Genomic DNA, 14,495 nt, shown 5'->3' with positions numbered 1-14,495 from the left:
CCAGTGAGCAATGTGTTCAAAGGTGATAGTAAGTGGGGTGTATGATGTGAAAATTAAAAAATGTTATTTTCAAAGGACCCTGAGGAAGGCAGATTAGGCCGAAACGCAAACCATGTTGGGGCCTTTTTTTTCTCTGGTCTCTTTTATTTGGTTTGATAGTGTTACAATAAACTTTTTATGCTCATTCAGATACCGAGTGAAATCTCTTCTCCCAATGTGTGGTGGGACCTTCTTCTCACTTGAAGTGGGATTTCCTGGCCCCCTTCTTTTGTGACTTCAGTTTGTGTTGACCTGGGCAAGGTACCAACCCATCCTCTGCACTTAACGGTTCCGGGAAGAGTTTAAGTCCCTGCCCTTTTAGTTCTGTTTGGCCTCACTCATGAAAGCAGACAGAAGAGAAATGGATGTCTTTGAGCTGTGGTGCTGGAGAAGACGTCTACCAATCCCACGGACAGCTAGGATCACCAACAAAGACGTTCTTGATCGTATAAACCCATCGTTGTCCCTGGAAGGCGAGATTACCAGACAAAAACTGACCTATTTTGGATATGTGATGAGGGCGAATTCACTAGAAAAGGAGGTGCTACTCGGAATGGTCAGTGGTAAAAGGAATCAGGGAAGACCAAAGGCCCGTTGGCTGGATACCATCAAGAACGAGACGGGAATGAACATCAAGCAATTGAAAGAAGCTTTGGAAAACAGGGAAGCATAACGAGGACTCGCTTACAGAGTATCCAAAGTTTAGTCATCCATGGTTTTAATGCTTCTCTGGTGTTTAACTCTTCTCCAGTGTCGTCTTTTGCCTTCGTTTCTCTCCCCATCTGCTTCATTTTCCTCGTATTCTGTCATCTGTCTCTGTTGATTTCATATATGACTTTTTCTTTCTCTTTCAGAGAGAAGTCCATCTTTCCAGGACCGGCGGATGGCAGCCGCTGCCCGATTACTGGATGTTATTCAGGACCTGGAACGTGCACATCAGGCCTTCGAGCGGCGAGAGCGGGAAGAAGGAGCCAACCACTCACATCACCCGTAGAGCCCTCATCTGCCCGGTCACTACCGGCCGTCATCCAGTCGGTGCATTTCAGATTTGGGCTGAGCCCACCTCCTGCCACATCCCTGCCAAAGAGGCAGGTTAGGGTTCGCTGGGACCATGTCGTCTGTGGGCATGAGAGGGCTCCAAGGTCATCAATGAACCGTTGCCCTCGTCGCCCGAGCTGTAGCTCACGTGTTCTCTTTCCTTGCCCGTACAGTTTGAGGACTTTTGCTTACGTGTTCTAGTTTTGCAGTCATATATTCCAGAGTATTATGGAAAGGCCAAGAAAGAACCATAGGTTTAGGTTTCCCTGGGATACTGCAGACAGCAAGAGTCTACCGCAAACCTTCTGTTGAGATTCTGAGGGGAATTTGGGGGTTATGTTAAAGAAAATTACAGTGCACTGATCTAATGAGATTGAAGCCACTAAGGCTATTCTTATGTTCTTATATTCAAGTTATAGGAGATGATCAAATATTTCACAGAAGAAAGCTTCTTGCCTTGCTCCGGAGAGTGATGGACTTTGAACCCTTTCTTTATCGCTGTCATGACAGGTATGGCGGTCTGCTGGAATCCCAGGGCACAAGCTGATGCTTCTTAAAAGTGCGACAATACTAGGCCTGAGATGGGAGGCAAACGGGTCCAAATACTCATACGTCTACCTAACAACATCTCTACAAAGATTCCACTTCCCCCATTGGGTAATAGAGTCCATTAGTCCTTCAGGATGTTGGCGAATGGACGTGCCACAGCGCGCCGCTTGGATTAAATGTTTCGTGTTGGCGGTTGAAGCGACGCCTCAGGCTGACACGCAAAAGACTTGCATTTTGGCAGCTGACTGACAAACCGGAGGCCCTCGATGCCAATGCCAGTCTGTTACGATGGTCCGTTAGCTCTGTGTTGGATAGTTTAAAGGAAAAGAAGATGGTTTCCGTTCTCGCTTCTACGCAGGATGTTGGAAAGTGAGTCGTCTACAAGTTACCAGCAGAAGTACATAACTGGTTGCCAGTGAATGTTAGAGGGGTGGTTTGATGGAGAACTGGGATTGCCCTAACCGTGGGTTATATCAAAATCTTTTGCATGCGATGAAGAAGGCCTAAGATTCTGGTTTGCCAAAAGTGTAGCTCTTTAACCAGTGAGGAGGAATTCGAAATTCCTCAGATAACGAGGTGAAATGTCCTACATAGTATCGGCTAGGGTTACCCCTTAGACCCGCCCCCCAGGCATGCCCAGTTCCACCCATCCACGCCCTATCACGCCCCAGTCCCGCCCCCAATCCCACCCTAGCCACGCCCCCTGCTGCCTGCTCTGGTTGGGCCGGAGGGCATTTGCGCAAGCGACACGATGACATCATGCGCACATGCGTGACATCATCGCATGACATCCAAGCATGCGCGAATGCCCTCCTGCCCCAATGGCAATTTTGTTGGGAAGCTTTTCAAAACCCGGACAAAGTGCCGGGTTTTGAAAAGTCGTCTGGTCCCCCAGATATCTGGTAACCCTAGTTCAGGGGGTGTCAAAGTCCCTCCTTGAGGGCCGTATTCCAGTCGGTTTTTCAGGATTTCCCCAGTGAATATGCATGAGATCTCTTTGCATGTACTGCTTTCAATGCATATTCATTGGGGAAATCTTGAAAACCCGACTGGATTCCAGCCCTCGAGGACCGGAGTTGCTAATCTCTGCTCTAGATTTCCCCAATGAATATGCATGAGATCTATTTGCATGCACTGCTTTCAATACATATTCATTGGGGAAATCCTGAAAACCTGACTGGATTGCGGCCCTCGAGGAGGGACTTTGAGACCCCTGGACATAAGAATAGCCTTACTGGGTCAGACCAATGTCCATCAAGCCCAGTAGCCCGTTCTCAAGCTGGCCTATCCAGGTCCCTAATACCTGGCCAAAACCCAAGGAGTAGCAACATTCCATACAGAATCCCAAAGAATAGCAAGATTCCGGAATCTCTAAGAGTAACAAGATTCTAGAACAGGGGTGGGCAACTCCGGTCCTCGAGGGCCGCAATCCAGTCAGGTTTTCAGGACTTCCCCAATGAATATGCATGAGATCTATGTGCAGGCACTGCTTTCAATGCATATTCATTGGGGAAATCCCGAAAACCCAATTGGATTCCGGCTCTTGAGGACTGGAATTGCCCATGTCTGTTCTAGAGCAGGGGTCTCAAAGTCCCTCCTCGAGGGCCGCAATCTAGTCGGGTTTTCAGGACTTCCCCAATGAATACGCATGAGATCTATGCACATGCACTGCTTTCAATGCATATTCATTGGGGAAATCCCGAAAACCCGACTGGATTGCGGCCCTCGAGGAGGGACTTTAAGATCCCTGCCCTAGTATCAGCGTTTGGCATGGTAGACCCAAATCAGTCCAAAATTTCAGCATTCAAAGTGCCTGAAAAGGCTCTATGTTATCCAGGACTGGCTACCCTTATCCTAGATTTGTCACCCCCTCTGCCTTTTGAGGAACAACCGGAGCTATAAGCTATAGACAGTGATAGGGTTGCCAGATTTTACTCTTGAAAAATCCGGAGCCATGGCCCCGCCCCTGGGCCTGCTCAGTTCCACCCACCCCCGCCTCATTCTGCCCAAGCCACTCCCCATTCCGTCCCAGCCTCGCCTCCCTCAATCTGTTCTTGTGCTCGGATGCTGCATTGGGAGTGCAACTGCGCATTCGTAGGTGTGACGCGATGACATCACACATGCATGCATACTTGTGACGCGGTCCCGAGCTGGAAGCTTTTCAAAACCCGGACAAAGTGCCGGGTTTTGAATTTGGAAAAGCTAGCCGGACGCCCGGAAATGTCTTCTAAAAAGACGACATGTCCGGATAAAGTGAGGACTGGTCCAATTTGTCCCTGCTTGCATAGAGCTTGTTTGAAAGCTCTAGCTGAGGTTTTCCCAAACACCCCTGCAATTTTCGGGATATCCATAGAGTACAAGTTGTGCTTGTGGATATCTGGAAAGCTAGGCTGGCAAGTGGCACTCCCCAGGACCACACTTAGACCTGGCAAGTGCACAGGGTTGCATCTAACCCAGAGTCCAATGCTCAAAGCAAGGCGCTGAAGCCGCAGGCAGATGGACCCACAATGCAACAGTAGCAAAAAAAAAAACAACAAAAAAAAAACCTAGCTCGGCAATGCTTCAAGCAAATGCATGGGGGGCACATGCCAGGTGCTCTCGCCTTGGGTGCCAACTTCCCTTGCTACGCCATTGGCATAGCCAGACAGCCAACTTGGGGTGGACCTGAACCTAAAGTGGGCAGGCATGAAGTTTTCTCTGCCTCGCCCTACCCCCATCTCTCTCCCTCTTTTCCCACCTCCCAGCCTGTGCAGCCTCTTTCCTTCCGTTCCCTCTCCCCTATCAGCCCTATCAGCATTTCTGTCTCTCTTCAGGTTGCCTGCAGCAGCTCCTACCCACTGCCAGCGGCTGACCCGGAAGCCTTCCTTCTGACGCAAAACGGAAACGCTTCAGAGGGAAGACTTGCGTGTAGGAACCGCTGCTGGCAGCCTGTGAAATCAAAGTCCTCTGCTGCTGGGTGGGTGGCCCTGAACCCAAACTGGGCGGGCCAGCTCCATGGCTACGCCCCTGCTGGACACGTGCATGTTTGCGCCTTCCTACCTGCCTTTAAAACATGCAGACGCCTCCTTCCGCTTAATATAAGACGAGAAAACCGGAGGGTAAATGTGACAAATTGACAAGAAATCCTCTCCTCAAAACTTTCTACATTGTCCCTGACCTGGCGATAATCGTTTCCTTCTGTGCATTGCAAAAGAATACGTACTGATCTTATTGCCATATGTTTTCATATATCTAATATAATAAAGCTCTAGCCGCGCATGCGCACTCCCATCTGCGTGCGCCGGTTTTCTGCGAGCTGTAGGTCTCTTGCAGGTAGGAGTGCGCATGTGCGCCTAGCTGTGCCAGTGGCCTGCCTGCTCTCCACCTCGCGCAGTCCGGAGTTTATTTTAAAAGAACATGCCACGACGGCTCCTCCCACGAGCCGCTCCTGCATCGGAGAAGGCTTCCGACACAGGCGCGATCGTGAGAGAAGACACCCGGCACCCTCAAACCCCAAAATGTGTCAACCGAACCGTGGGAAGGGAAGGGGGGGCGGGGCAGCAAGGGACGAAGGGAGCCACGGCGCTATCCTGTCGGCTCCCACACACAACCTACTCCTCCCGCGGCCCGGACAACAAACTCCACAGCTGCAGTGTGGCCAAACCAGTTCCCCGCGGCCCAGCAGAGGCCCCACGCCAGAGTGCGTCGGCAAACGATGCAGAAGCCAGCTCCCCCGGAGCCCAAATCCCAACAGCGCCAGATGGAAATAGATAAGGTAAAGGGGAAATGGGATCTTGAGGTAAAAGCAAGGGAGAAGGGCTACTGCTGGACAGGGGGAGCAGGGAAGGGGTGCCGCTGGACAGGGGGGAGAGAAAGAAAAAAAAAAAAAAAAAGAAAGAAAAGAAAAGCCTAAGTCTGTACATATATTCTAGCACCCGTTAATCTAACTGGTTTAAACACTAGTTTCAGTATAATTTGTGTCCATCTGTAGCGTGCACGTTAGCACACGCACTCAAGCCCTCTGAGCATTCGGCGCAAAATAATTGGCTCCTTTTATTAAGGTGCGCTAGCGTTTTTAGCGCATGCAGGAAATTACCGCGCGCTACGCGGCTAGAACTTACGCCAGCTCAGAGCCCTAACGCAGCTTAGTAAAAGGAGCCCAATGTGTTTGAGCACCGCCCCCTCCCCCCTGCCCAAACCAAACAAGCTATCTGGTCCCTTTTTGTCCTTACTGCAGTTGCAGTGTTGGTTAAAGAGACGCAACAGGGCCATGGATGAACTGAGAAGAAAATTAAGCGCAAGATGACTTGGGTTGGCTTGAGTCCGGTAGCAATCCCGTCTTCACAGATAAAATGGAAAGGCTGTAGCTGTTGCACTCCTGCCTCCCCGGGGGATGGTTAACACAAGTGACATTTTTCTAGCTGAAGAACACCGCTGAACGGTTCAAAAGTCTCTACCTTCGTGCCCACCCCAGTCTCACGTCTTAAAAATGGGGTGATAGTAATTGCTGTCCCTCAGCCATATATCATTTTGTACAATGGGGTGCACTGTCTACGTACCAGAGAAATCGCTGGAAAATGACCATTTCACACTCTCTCCCCATCCTCTTTTGCTTTATCTGTTCATACTGGGAATGGGGTGTAAATTTTGCAATTCATCTTTGCTGTGTTTTATGTCCAAACAAAAATTGTATAGGAATGACAAAAATAAACTCATTCCACTCAGGTGCCGTCTCCTTTTGCTTCTGTGCTATTCCCGGGAAACAGAGGGAGGAGCCTAAGACCCTGACTGAGTCAATCAAAGACTTAGGCTCCTCCCTCTGTATCCTGGGATACAGAGGGAGGATCCTAAGGACCTGATTGGCTCAGATGCCTTAGACCCCGCCCAATGCATCACATGATGCACTGGGGATGGGAAGGCCCACCATTTTGGACTGGCAGGTCTCAGAGGAAGTGGGATTGCATCCCTCCTGCGGAAAAAGGTACCAGGTGGGTTCGGGGAGGGGGAGTTTGGAGGAGCATCTGGTGGCAGGAGGGAATGGGTATCTCTCCTGCCTTATTGGGGGAAGGGGGAGGGTAGGGGATGGGTCAGGGGGTGGAGCCTGACATATAGGGGGGCCTCCATTGGCAGGAGGGAGTGGGCATCCCTCCTACCAATCTTTATAGTGACTGCCAATTGGGATTATTGAACTAACTTCTCATGGACAGACTGAAAAACAGTGATATTGCAAAGGTGCCATGTATTTTCAATTAAAATTAAGAACAGTCTGTACGTAGCGTCCATCCAATTGGGGTATGTTAGTTTATAACGATTCGATATCCATGCTGATCACAATCAGATCTTCCATGTTGCTGTCAAATTCATCTAAAATTCCAATCATGTGGGATGAATTTCTTGCGTACGAATCAGTCGGAAGAACAAAAGGACGCAAAAAGAAGTCGACAAAATCAGACAAAGGTTCTAGAACGGAATTATTGCCTGAGATAATGGATCTGTCTGGGGGGGAGTCACTTAAAGATATATGGAATTTTGGCAGAATGCATATGGTTGCTATAGTACAGACATGGGCAACTCCAGTCCTCAAGGGCCGGAATCCAATCGGGCTTTCAGGATTTCCCCAATGAATATGCTTTGAAAGCAGTTCATGCAAATAGATCTCATGCATATTCATTGGGGAAATCCTGAAAGCCCGACTGGATTGCGGCCCTCGAGGAGGGACTTTGACACCCCTGTTGTAGGAGTATCTTGGAAAGACACAATGATATTTCTAAGAATTATGCACGCACTGGAAGGAAGAGGGTTTAGCTGAGCTCGGCAGTTTCTCTTCAGCAGCTGCAAGTATTTTGAAGCATTGGCCCCTGGGGAATCTTATGATCCAGTGACCATAAATACCTCATCTATCATAGCAAGTGTGTCTGATTTCCTCGCTGTGAGGCCACTGGGGTTCCTGATGGCCTGCGTTTTTGTTTCAGAGTTGCATTTGGGGGTCTGTTTTCTTGCTGGGATGAGAATAAATTTAAGGAATATCAATGAAATCTTATGCCAGGATTTCCCGACCCTAAACTAAACTAAACCTTAAGTTTGTATACCGCATCTTCTCCATAAAGATAGAGCTCGGCACGGTTTACAGGTAATTCAATAAATGAGGGAAGGACATGATAAGAAATTAGAGGTTATGATGAGGATAGCTAGCTTTACATTTTAAATAGATAGCTTTACGTTTTGGAGATAAGCCAGGTTTTCAGATGCTTTCGGAATAATTGGAATGAGCCTAGATTCTGCCTAGGGGCAGGGAGGTTATTCCAAAGCTCAGTGAATTTGAAGAAAAGGGATTTCCCTAATTTACCTGCATACATGACGCCTTTTAACGAGGGGAAAGATAGTTTGAGTATGTGGGGGGATCTGATAGTGTCAGGTCTCGAAGAATTCCAGGATAGTGGGATTAGGGGAGGAAGAATGTAGGAACTTGAAAATTAGGCAGGGACATTTAAAGTGAATCCTATAAATCACCGGAAGCCAGTGAAGTTTTGACAGAAGCGGGGAAACATGATCGAATTTGCTTTTTGCAAAGATCAACCTAGCCGCAGTGTTCTGGATCCCTATTCCGGGGACCCCATAGGCCAGACATGGGCAACTCCGGTCCTCGAGGGCCGGAATCCAATCAGGTTTTCAGGATTTCCCCAACGAATATGCACGAGATCTATTTGCATGCACCGCTTTCAATGCATATTCATTGGGGAAATCCTGAAAACCCGATTGGATTCTGGCCCTCTAGGACCGGAGTTCCCACATCTGCCATAGGCTGTTGGGTTTTCAGGATATGCACGATGGGTAGGCATGAGGGAAATTGTGCAGATTGCAAACCCAGTGTATGAAAATGTATCTCATATACCCAGTGGCATAACGAGGGTGAGAGGCGCTCAGGTGAGTGGTGCCCCACCCCCGCTCCTTCCCCGATCTCCCCTGCTGCATGCCCGCCCCCTTCCCCTGTACCTCTACTTGTTCACCTTCACCAGCAACAAGAACGTCAACGTGCTTCTTCCGGTGTCAGGTCAAAAGCGCGCCGCAACAAAGGTGCGCACAGACAATTGAGCGCAGCACGGAGGCGCGCGCCGCTCTAAATTACTGTTTTTAGGGCTCCGACGGGGGGCGTGGGGGGGAACCCCCCACTTTACTTAATAGACATCGTGCCGCATTGTGGGGGTGTTGTGGGGGGTGGGGGGGGGTTGTTACCTCCCACATTTTACTGAAAACTTAACTTTTTCCCTGTTTTTAGGGAAAAAGTTCAGTTTACAGTAAAATGTGGAAGGTTACAACCTCCCAAACCCGCCATAATGCCGGCGCAATGCCTATTAAGTAAACTGGGAGGGTTCCCCAACAAAAACCCCCGTCAGAGCCCCTAAAAACTGTAATTTTGTGCGGCACGCACCTCCGCGCTGCGCTCAATTGTCGGTGCGCGCTTTTGTCTTTCACGCCGTTGTCTATGAACCGCTTCTTCCAACCCCGTCGTCTCTCCTGCTGATGTCACTTGCTGTGCTCAGCACCCGGAAGTGACCTCAGTGGGAGAGACGACGCAGTCACGAGGAGCACGTTAAAGTTGATGTGGTGAGGAGGAAGGGTGTTGGCAACCCCCACTAACATGGCGACCAGGGCAAAACATCTCCTCCTCCCACCCCCTTCCTCTGTCACTGTGTAAACATAATATTCATTGTAAATGGCTGTGAAGTCTCCAAGACTGGATTGGGAAACCCTAAACAGTCACTGTCTGGGTATCAGGTGTGACATACAGTGCTTTAGAGAGACAGAGCATACTTGGGGAGGGGGGGGGGGACACTTGAAAAAGTTACAGGGAAATACTTTTAAAACCAATTGGAGGAAATATTTTTTTCTCTCAGACAATAGCTAAGCTCTGGAACGCATTGCCAGAGGTTGTGGTAAGAGCGGATAGCGTAGCTGGTTTGAAGAAAGGTTTGGATAGGTTCCTGGAGGAAAAGTCTGTTATTGAGAAAGACATGGGAGAAGCCACTGCTTGCCCTGGATGGACAGCATGGAATGTTGTTACTATTTGAGGTTCTGGAATCTTGCTCTTCTTTCAGATGCTGGAATGTTGCTACTCAGGTTTTGGCCAGGTACTAGTGACCTGGATTGGTCACCGTGAGAACGGTCTACTGGGCTTGATGGACCATTACTGACCCAGTAAGGCTAGTCTTATGTTTATTAGAAACCCATCCTTCCTTATTAGAAGCCTGATAGCCAGAGAACATAAGAACATCAGAATTGTCGCTGCTGGGTCAGACCAGTGGTCCATCGTGCCCAGCAGTCCACTCACGAGGCGGCCCCCAGGTCAAATACCAGCGCTCTAAATGAATCCAGCCTCACCTGCGTACGTTCCAGTTTAACAGGAACTTGTCCAACTTTGTCTTGAATCCCTGGAGGGTGTTTTCCCCTATAACAGCCTCCGGAAGAGCTTTCCAGTTTTCCACTCCTCTCTGGGTGAAGAAGAACTTCCTTACGTTTGTACGGAATCTATCCCCTTTCAACTTTAGAGAGTGCCCTCTCGTTCTCCCTACCTTGGAGAGGGTGAACAACCTGTCTTTATCTACTTTGTCTTGAATCCCTGGAGGGTGTTTTCCCCTATAACAGCCTCCGGAAGAGCTTTCCAGTTTTCCACTCCTCTCTGGGTGAAGAAGAACTTCCTTACGTTTGTACGGAATCTATCCCCTTTCAACTTTAGAGAGTGCCCTCTCGTTCTCCCTACCTTGGAGAGGGTGAACAACCTGTCTTTATCTACTTTGTCTTGAATCCCTGGAGGGTGTTTTCCCCTATAACAGCCTCCGGAAGAGTGTTCCAGTTTTCTACCACTCTCTGGGTGAAGAAGAACTTCCTTACGTTTGTACGGAATCTATCCCCTTTCAACTTTAGAGAGTGCCCTTGTGTTCTCCCCACCTTGGAGAGGGTGAACAACCTGTCTTTATCTACTAAGTCTATTCCCTTCATTATCTTGAATGTTTTGATCATGTCCTCTCTCAGTCTCATCTTTTCAAGGGAGAAGAGGCCCAGTTTCTCCAATCTCTCGCTGAACAGCAAATCTTCCAGCCCCTTAACCATTTTAGTCGCTCTTCTGTGGACCCTTCTTCATGTATGGCAACCAGTGCTGGATGCAGTACTCCAGGTGAGGGCGCACCATGGCCTGGTACAGCGGCATGATAACCTTCTCCGATCTGTTCATGATCTCCTTCTTAATCATTCCTAGCATTCTGTTTACCTTTTTCGCTGCTGTCGCGCATTGCATGGACAGCTTCATTGACTTATCGATCAGAACTCCCAAGTCTCTTTCCAGGGGGGGGGGGTGTCTCTCCGAGTACCGCCCCGGACATCCTGTATTCATGCATGAGATTTTTGTTACCAACATGGCTAATATACAGGGAAAGGAATAATATGGCTGTTACCATAAGATCTGCTCCACATACCTTCCACAAATCCCAAAGCTGGCTTCAAGTAATCAAAAGTCTCTTATTTTCCAGAACTAACTTTTTCTGTTTCAATAAATGTTTTGGTAAAGAGCAAAATGCTTACAACCCATGACAAACACTTGAAAAATTCACCTTATTGATATGGATTTATTTACCACCTTTATGAAGAGATTCACATTAGAATTTGTGTTTCCCCCAGTAATAACTAACCCCACCACCCTTTATTATCAAGCTACACTAGAGGTTCCTCTCACGGGCCAGTGCTCACAGGAATTCCATGAGCATCCGAGCGCGTACCGCGTTGGCTCACACTACAAAGCCTCGATAAAAGGGAGATGGCTGTGGAGTCTCTATCATTACCCGTCCACCCAATGCTGGTGCTAATACATCTGTTATACCATCTAGAAGTGGCCTCGGAACAACTTAATCTGTCAGCTTTGTAAGGGCCTTACTGACTTGAACTGGTGACCTAGAGGAAGTACGATCGTGTCACTCCTTATTATCGTGAGCTGCATTGGCTCCCAGCGGAGGCCCGGGTGACTTTCAAGTTGGGATGCATATATTATAAAGTTGCTCTTGGCGTTGCTCCATCATATCTTGTTGAAAGATTTGTTATGACACACGAGAGGAGTAGAAAATCTCACGCCCTATTTACGTTCCCTTCAGCAAAGGGCGGTAAAGGTAAGAGACATCCTGGGCTGCTTATGGCAAAGATTTCCGTCCATTATTGAGTAGATCTATATCTTATAAACATTGCAGAAAACTTTTGAAACTTTTCTTGTCTCCAAATTCTTGTCTAGCTAAATTTCTGTGCATCATATTATTTCTGTGTTTTCCCATAGCATAATCTTTTATTTATTTCAAGTTTATTTAAAAATTTCTTATACCGCCCAATCAGTCTTCTAGGCGGTGTACAAATTTGTAAAAACAAAGGACAAACTTTAGCTACAATAATCGAACCAATGGTTATGCGGTCTAGAAATCAGCTATTATGTTATGTAAAATTCAGACCCATGGCCCCACCCCCAGCCTCATTCCACACAAGCCCCACCCTGCTCTGTCCCAGCCCCTCAACCTGTTCACATTCTCAGAGCCACATAGGGAGGGCCAATGCGCATGTGCAGGCATGACCCGATGCCATCACATGCATGTGTGCATGCTCGTGACATCACCGCATTGCATCTGTGCGGTCCCGAGCTGGAAGCTTCTCAAAACTCAAAGTGCTGGACTTTGAAAAGCTGTCTGGATGCCCGGGCACAAACTCTAAAAAGAGGACATGCCTGGGTAAATCCAGATGGCTGGTAACCCCACCTAGAGGCATAAGGCCCTGAAGCACAGTAAGGATTCACTTGAGCTGAATCATATGAAGGCTGGATAAAGGAAGAACACCATCCGTCACTGCTTTCTTATCACTTCGGCATTTGTCACGGTAGGGAGGCTTGAGGAGCACTGGGGGAGATCATAACTCCTGCTCCTCCAGAGAAGAGCGACTCAAATGGTTAAGGGGCTGGAGGAGTTGCCGTACAGTGAGAGATTAAAGAAACTGGGCTTCTTCTCCCTTGAGAAAAGGAGATTGAGAGGGGACATGATCGAAACATTCAAGGTACTGAAGGGAATAGACTTAGTAGATAAAGACAGGTTGTTCACCCTCTCCAAGGTAGGGAGAATGAGAGGACACTCTCTAAAGTTAAAAGGGGATAGATTCCGTACGAACGTAAGGAAGTTCTTCTTCACCCAGAGAGTGGTGGAAAACTGGAACGCTCTTCCGGAGTCTGTTATAGGGGAAAACAGCCTCCAGGGATTCAAGACAAAGTAGATAAAGACAGGTTGTTCACCCTCTCCAAGGTAGGGAGAACGAGAGGGCACTCTCTAAAGTTAAAAGGGGATAGATTCCGTACGAACGTAAGGAAGTTCTTCTTCACCCAGAGAGTGGTGGAAAACTGGAACGCTCTTCCGGAGTCTGTTATAGGGGAAAACAGCCTCCAGGGATTCAAGACAAAGTTACACAAATTCCTGGTGAACAAGAGCGTATGCTGGTAGGGCTAGTCTCAGTTAGGGTGCTGGTCTTAGACCAGAGGGCCGCCGCGTGAGCGGACTGCTGGGCACGATGGACCACTGATCTGACCCAGCAGCGGCAGTTCTTATGTTCTTATGTCCCCCTGCCCTCCACCAGGAGTCACTCTAGGGCAGGGCCCCCCAACCTGCTCCTTGAGGGCTGCAACCCAGTCTGGTTTTCATGATTTCCACAATGAATACGCATAAGATCTATTTGCATTCACTGACTATTATAAACTGTTCTGAGCTCCCTTGGGAGCCTCTGCCCTAGAGAATAGTGCTCAAGACACTCTGAGGAACTTTACAGCTCCTGCCGTCCTTGCCGTCCACCAGGGGTAACTGTTGGGAATGAGGCAGGAATAATGGTTCCTGCAGTTCCATGCTTTGCCAGTAGGGGTCAGTTCCTCCTGTCCCTGCACCTCACCCGGAGTCACTCTAGGGAAAGATATAGGAGCATAATTTGTGGCATTAAAAATGCGACATAAATATGACTAAGTTTACGTAACTCTTTACCTCCACCGCCAGCTCCAGACTCTATCCCTTCTTTCTTGCCACACGGTCCCTCTCCTTTACAAAGCCGTGCTAGCATTTTTAGCGGTAAGAACTCGGACGCTCGTAGAATTCCTTTGAGTTCTTCCCACCATGGCTGGCGCTAAAAATGCCAGCACAGCTTTGTAGAGGAGGGGGCTGGATGCCTGGAACAGGCTGCCTGAATCAATACGTCATGCTCCGTCTCTAGGAGTCTTCAAAATCCAAGTGAAAAGCCCACATTTTTGAAGCTGCTTTAACTCTTAACTCCCACTCACTGTCAGATACCTTTACCTGTTGCATCATTCCTTCTGCCAGAAACTCCCCAACCCCGAGATGTCCTGTCTGTCCATATTGGATTGTAAGCTCTTCTGAGCAGAGACCGCCTAGTGAATATTAAATGTACAGTGCTGTGTATGCCTTTCACCACTATAGAAATTTTAAGTAGTAGCAGCTTGCCAGTTTATATTATGTGTAAATTGCTGTAGACTTATGATTTCTGGACAGAACTCTCGCCTTCCAGGCAGGTAAATGGAACGATTGGCTGGGTAACATCATCCCGCATTCCTCATCCTACTTTAATTTTAGAAAATCAGCAAAAACGAATTTGTTTAACCGATTTGCAACCTAAGAAATTTTTTTAGTTTTTCCACTTCTTCCATTCTGTAAACTTGTTATCCGACGTCTTTGTATGGTGCTGATTTCCAGCTCCTCTTCTTGTTAACTGCCTCGAACTATCATGGCTTGTATTCAGTGACTTTATTCTGTGACCACTTCGCTGATGGTCCAGCACTTCTTGTCGTAAACCGCCTCGAACTTTCATGGCTTTGGCGG

The 14,495-nt window shown here is 48.2% G+C and overlaps 1 protein-coding gene across 3 annotated transcripts in view; it reads left to right on the top strand.

Annotated features, from left to right (window-relative positions):
* RASAL1 (RAS protein activator like 1) overlaps positions 1–2,559 on the top strand; it is a 242,943-nt gene extending 240,384 nt beyond the window's left edge. For all 3 annotated transcript variants that reach the window (XM_033956050.1, XM_033956049.1, XM_033956051.1), the window contains one exon: positions 894–2,559. In XM_033956050.1, coding sequence (XP_033811941.1) covers positions 894–1,136 — 243 coding nt within the window. In that variant the 3' untranslated portion in view covers positions 1,137–2,559. The remainder of the gene's footprint in view (positions 1–893) is intronic.
* Positions 2,560–14,495: the final 11,936 nt, after the last annotated feature.

Source organism: Geotrypetes seraphini, chromosome 8 (assembly GCF_902459505.1).
Source record: "Geotrypetes seraphini chromosome 8, aGeoSer1.1, whole genome shotgun sequence".
Lineage (NCBI taxonomy): Eukaryota > Metazoa > Chordata > Amphibia > Gymnophiona > Dermophiidae > Geotrypetes > Geotrypetes seraphini.
Note: the sequence above shows the minus strand (reverse complement) of the source record. Positions and strands in the feature narration are given on the sequence as shown.